The sequence below is a fragment of the Asparagus officinalis genome, chromosome 2, assembly GCF_001876935.1.
Source record: "Asparagus officinalis chromosome 2, Aspof.V1, whole genome shotgun sequence".
NCBI classification, from domain to species: Eukaryota; Viridiplantae; Streptophyta; class Magnoliopsida; order Asparagales; family Asparagaceae; genus Asparagus; species Asparagus officinalis.
This window is the reverse complement of record NC_033795.1, coordinates 72,484,896-72,491,201: the sequence shown is the minus strand read 5'-3', so window position 1 is coordinate 72,491,201 and position 6,306 is coordinate 72,484,896. Positions and strand designations below refer to the sequence as shown.

General features: G+C 37.6%; 1 protein-coding gene across 1 annotated transcript; it reads left to right on the top strand.

Moving 5' to 3' along the window:
- LOC109829610 (tetraspanin-8-like) lies at positions 760 to 3,064 on the top strand. Its single transcript, XM_020396671.1, has 2 exons — positions 760 to 1,335; positions 2,621 to 3,064. The coding sequence occupies exons 1-2, from the start codon at positions 823 to 825 to the stop codon at positions 2,921 to 2,923; spliced, it is 816 nt and encodes a 271-aa protein (XP_020252260.1). The 5' UTR covers positions 760 to 822; the 3' UTR covers positions 2,924 to 3,064.

Genomic DNA, 6,306 nt, shown 5'->3' with positions numbered 1-6,306 from the left:
GTCATCTTCTAATAGGATAGAAGGATGCATAGCTATTTTTGTATATAACACATGTCAAGTGTTTAAAATGACACATGTTAGTTTTTTGTGCCTTTAGAAAAACCACAATTTCTCATTATATATATTAGGCGGAATATGATTATGAGTTTTTTTTTAATTATGGACAGTGGTAGATTACTATTATTTTATTGTTACACTTTTCTAATTATGAATAGTTTGAACCTGATAAGAAGCTTTTTTATTTTTATTTTTGGGAAAAAATTATCTTAACCTGAGACCTCTTTATTAGTGAAGATAAAATTAGGTGTCCACGTGTTATCTTCTGATTGGATAGAAGGACACACAGTAATTTTTTGACATTGACACGGGTCAATTTTTTGTGCCTTTAGAAAATTACTAATATCTCGAGGGATTTGGTAACCACAATTTACTCTATAACCCAAAATTTAATAATTAGCTCAAGTTAACTGAATTCCTGGTATACTTTCCTCAAATTAACTTGAAATACTATCTATAGAAAAATGTGTAACAACTACTGAATTCCTGGTATACTTTCCTCAAATTAACTTGAAATACTATCTATAGCAAAATGTGTAACAACTACACAAAATGAAACCGCAAAATTCACCTTGAAATTGAAGAAAACAACTACCACCTCACCTTGTCCGACATTTAAGCGTCCTCCTCTTCCTCCCAAAATTTCAGCCAAATTGATAACCTCCCTTATATAGAGAAAGATGTCCATTCTGGAGACAGAAACAGGGAAGGAGTTATTCTGACCTCTTCCCTTCTTCCTTCCCATTACATAAAATAAGACAAAATATGCCTCGTTGCAGCAATGCAACCGTCTGTATTGCCAATTTCCTCACCATTCTGATCGCCGTCCCCCTCATCTGCATTGGCCTCTATCTTAGGACTCAAGATGGTGCCAAATGCCAAAATAGCATCCCATGGGTAGTCATAGCCACGGGTGCCGCTCTTTTGTTCCTATCTCTATGTGGTATCCTTGGGTCATGCTGCCGTGTAAACTTTTTCATGTTTATATATCTCTTCTTAATGTTCCTGATGATTATTAGCGTCATCATCTCCATGTGTTTCTCTTTCGTGGTCACAAGTAAGAAGGTGGAAAAAACTGTGTCGGGCCTGAAGCTAGGGAATTCTTCGAACTGGCTTCAGAAATTTGCCACATCAAAATGGGATGAAACAGAGAAGTGCATGAAGGAGACAAAGATGTGCAGCAGTCGGGTGTTTGAGCTTATCGCCAAAGGAGATAATACAGAGACAGGACGTTGGTTGAGCAAGACTGACCTTTATGATGAGCTATCTCCTGTGCAGGCAATTCCTTTTCCTTTTCTCCTTTTCTTTTTCAATTTTTTCATTTAAAACTTCAAATGGTTTGTGCCAAGAGCTGGAATTTTAAATGGTTTCTTAAAATTAGAGTCATTAAATTTAGTATCATTATTGTTTGTAGATTGGCTGTTGCAGGGCACCTCTAGACTGTGGTTGAACGTACATAAATGGAACTTATTCGAAAGAATGAAAACCTACGGTCTATACATGAAAAAGTAAACTCAATAGATTATATTGGAACTCAAATAAATGAAAAATATAGTGAAAAGTTCTATGAAAGAAATTCACTATACTTAACAGTTTCAAAATTTTGATCATCTTTTTGTGTAAAAAATTATAGACCTTAATATAATATTTGGAGATTGATTGTAGCAAACTGCCTACATACATTTATCGTACAGGTAACAAGTTATGAGGAAACATCATATAATAGAAATTTAAAAAAAAAAAATATCTACAGTTAAAGGACATTTCAAAAGAAGGTTATTTTAGATATTATTCCCTTAAATCTTCAATAATTGTACATTAGTCTCTTAAATCTTGGAAATGGTTTTTGGTCCCTAAAATCTTCAATAATTGCATATTAGTCCCTCAAATGTTAGAAATTTCATATTAGTCCCTTAAATCCTATAAGGCCTTGCAAAATGGTCCTTCAAGTTAAATAATATTGGATTTCGGGCGGATAATCCGTCAAATCTAATGTTTGGAGGTAAAGTGACTAGTTTAGCCATCTGTAACGTTCCCCCAACACATTTCTTAATAGGTTTAAACCCAATATGCGCAAAAATAAATCTAAATTCACTTGAATTCTTCTTATCCAATTATTAACAAAAAAAAAATCCTAACTCAAAAGTGATCTTCACGAAGTGTTGAAACAATAGAGTGAGAGATAATTCGGTGATTTTAGATTTTGGGTTAAGAGCTAATAAACTATGATACATTTTTCAATTAAAACGTTAATTGAGGGACCATTTTGTAAGACACTATATATGATTTGAGGGACCAATATGCAGTTTCTAAGATTTGGGGAACTAATATGCAATAATTTTATATTTAAAGGATTAAACAGCAATTTCTAAGATTTGAGGGACTGATATGCAATTATTGAAGAGTTAAGGGACTAATACTAAAACAAACCCTATAACGAGGACTCCAAGTTATTCGAAGAATAACTACTATAGTGGAAGATAAAGACAGGTAAAATATTTTGTTTCCTTCTTATAACGCCTTTAACTGTTTGTGCAAAATTTATTGTTATTGTTGTTGGTAGGCCGGCTGCTGCAGACCACCTAACGATTGTGGTTTCACGAGAGTTAACGATACTTACTGGGAAGCACCAAAATCAGGGAAATTCACATCATCGAACAATGACTGCAAAGCATGGAGCAACAGTCAAGATGGGATGTGCTATAGCTGTGAATCGTGCAAAGCTGGAACAGTTGCGGGTGTGAGGAAAAACTTTAGAATCAATGCTTGGGTTAATGTAGGCACTCTTGTGTATCTCCTTATCGTCTATACCTTAGGATGTTGTGCTTTCCATAACAACAGAGCCAACAAATATGAACGCGCTTGAGTTGGCATAGAGGTGGCCGACATTCTTGAGTTGGATTCCTTGACTTGTATCTATGTACTGATTATAATAGTAGAAGATAAGTCAATGGTGAAGTTCAATGAAATTTCTATGTAACATATGACACTCATCATCTTGTTGTTATTGCTTCGAAAGTTGTATGAGGAATTGGTCCGTGAATATACAAACCATATTTGCAGATAGATTTTGTAACAAATTCAATTCTATCATATAGCCAATGCATTAAATGTAGTTATCAAAACAAGGCGGGCTTGACGTCTAAATTTAACAAGCGAGCTAGTTATAGAGGTCAAGAAAGATGCACTTATGTTGATACATAAGAAAACAGTCTGCTATTTGGGGGAAGGTCTAGTCTCTTTATCAGATGTCTATTTGGTCTGCACAAGATGGCTACCAAGGGTAGCGTCCCCTCTTTATGTTCATTCTGAACCATATGAAGAAACAAGTGCTAAAGATACTCTTTCCGAAAAGCAAGTGTCTAAAATATAGGACAGAGCGAAGAGGATTTCAATGTAAATTTGTATATGCGAATAACTAACCACATAATCATATAGATTACAGAAGAGGGTGGGAAAACATGCTTTTAATATATATTCAAACACCAAACTAGTAAAATGGCACAACATTAATTTCTGTAAGATCTTTTATATGATTTCAAAGTATTATTAATATATTTACTTCCCTGATTATGTTAAACTTTGTAACTTATGTTTGAAAACTCAAAGGTCATGCTGTTGTTTTTATTATGGATTAGGTTAATGTGGAGAATCATGGTTGGTGATGATGGCTCCACATGAGGAGATGAAAAGACCAATCTCTAGAGATGTACAAGTTTTTTCTATATAAACCTTCTAGTCCTACAAGTGGGGTTGCAATCCAACATGTCTACCCCAAAGGTGCAAGCTAATCGCTTGTAGAAAATTCTCTCGATAATAAAAAAATACAAACAGTCGCTCCACGGATTGTATTACAAGTCGGTGTTGATCATCCGAAGATGCCAACTGAAGTTCGCCATAGAGGTATGTAATTTATGTTTACCATGAATTATTACTAATTTTGAATATGGAATTTCAATAACATATTGCTTACATTTCAATGTAAATTTGTATATGCTAATGCTAAACTATGTTTGTCTTTGAAACTTTGTTCAGTTCCTTCAGGTTTATTGACACGCGGTAGAGCTAGGCATCATTTTGAACAGGCAAAGAGCCAAAAGCATCTGTCAAGAGAAAGAAAAAACTCAAACTGAGCATTTAAGATGATACACTGAGATACTAACTTAAACAATTTGATTTTGGAATCTTTTTTCACCTGCTGACGCTGTCCCATTATTGAACAAGAAATGAGGTTCCATTTGCCGTTTAGGGAGACAAGTTCTCTCAAGTTTAAGAGCGTCTTCTCTGAGAAGTTCAAGAGCATCAAGGAGACTCTTTCTCTCAGGTCCTCTGGAACCGGATGGACAGTACATAATATTTGAAGTTCTTTAGGACCGCCATCATAAATAAATGTTTTCACAGAACAAAATATATATACGAATGTCCCAAGATTTTTACTAGTGGGATGGTTCGGCCCTCTTCGAGGAGAGTACATTATGTTGGTTTCTAAACAGGATCGGCCAAATATACCAGACCTGAAAGCTTTATAAACCTATAAACAATGTATGCAACAGAATTGAACCTGGCAGATTTCTGTGAGACCGAGCAACAGCAAAGACAAAGAAGCAAAGGACGGGTTCTGCAGGGAGCTTTGAACCCAAACTTGATGATGGAGAGACTGCAGGAAAGAAAACAGAACCTTTCCCCTGGTATTAGCCGAAAAACAGAGAAAGAAGAAGAGAACAGAGAGTATTTTCGGTGGTGAAGTTCCCACTTTTCTGCTTATTATCTTCATGAATATTTACACATATATATAGATAAGATTACAACTTGAATTCTTATCCAATAACTAGCAAAACTATCTACTAACTAGTATTCTACCATAATTAGAACTCTATCTAATAACTTGGATTCAAACTAACAATCCGGACTGATTAACAACTCACATTCTCCCCCTTAATCTGGACGAGACTCCAAGTTCCTTACTCCTAGTAGCTCCCGCATCTCGATGAACTTCACCCTTGCTAGTGCCTTCGTGAGAATATCCGCTCGCTGCTCGCTCGTGCTCACGAACTCCACTTTAATCTGTCCTCGCTCAACACACTCACGAATGAAGTGAAAACGTGTGTCAATATGCTTGCTTCTTCCATGGAAAACTGGATTCTTCATCAAGGCAATCGCGGACTTGTTGTCGACGAAGAGTGTAACCGGCTTGGGCTCACTCCCAATCACCTTGCTGATTAAACTCCTCAACCACAAGCCTTGGCATGCTACTGCAGTTGCCGCCATAAATTCTGCCTCGCAGGATGATAATGCCACTGTCTTCTGCTTCTGTGATGTCCAAGTGACCAAACTGTCACCTAGATAAAATGTCATGCTGCCTGTGCTACGCCTGTCATCAACATCTCCCGCAAGATCACTGTCAGTGAATCCCACCAACTCTTCATTGCCTCGACCTCGTTTGTACACCAATCCGTAGGACATAGTACCTTTCACGTACCTCAAAATATGTTTGACAACTTGTCTATGCAAAACTGTAGGGTGCTCCATGTACCTACTCACAATCCCCACGGCATATGTGATATCAGGTCGGGAGTGAGTTAGATACCTTAAGCATCCGATAATGCGTCTATACTCCGTCATGTCCACCGGTGTTCCTTCAGAATCCCTTCCAAGCTTTAGCTTTGTTTCCATAGGATATTGGGTCGGGTTGCAATCCATCATGCCGAACTGACCCAAAACTTTCTTCGCATAGGCCGCCTGCCTTAGTGCAATACAATCATCTCGCTGATCCACCTCGATACCAAGATAATAGGAAAGCAATCCAAGGTCACTCATCTCGAACTCCTTCATCATTTGTTGCTTGAAAAACTTTATCTCATCCGCCCTCGAGCCCGTAACGATCAAGTCATCTACGTACACGCCAACAATGAGTGTATCCCCTCTGTTACTCCTTGTGTATACCGCCTGCTCCTGAGTGCATCTTGCAAATCCGATGCCCTTCATGCACTTGTTGAGGCGTGTGTTCCATGCTCGAGGTGCTTGGCGTAGACCGTAGAGTGCCTTTGAAAGCTTGTAGACCTTGTGCTCTTGATTCTTCACAACGAACCCTTCAGGTTGAACCACATACACTTCTTCCTGGAGATCACCATTTAGGAATGTCGACTTCACATCCAAATGGTGCACCTCCCACCCGTTCTGTGCTGATATAGCGAGGATTATTCTGATGGTATCAAGCCTCGCCACAGGTGCAAACACCTCATCGAAGTC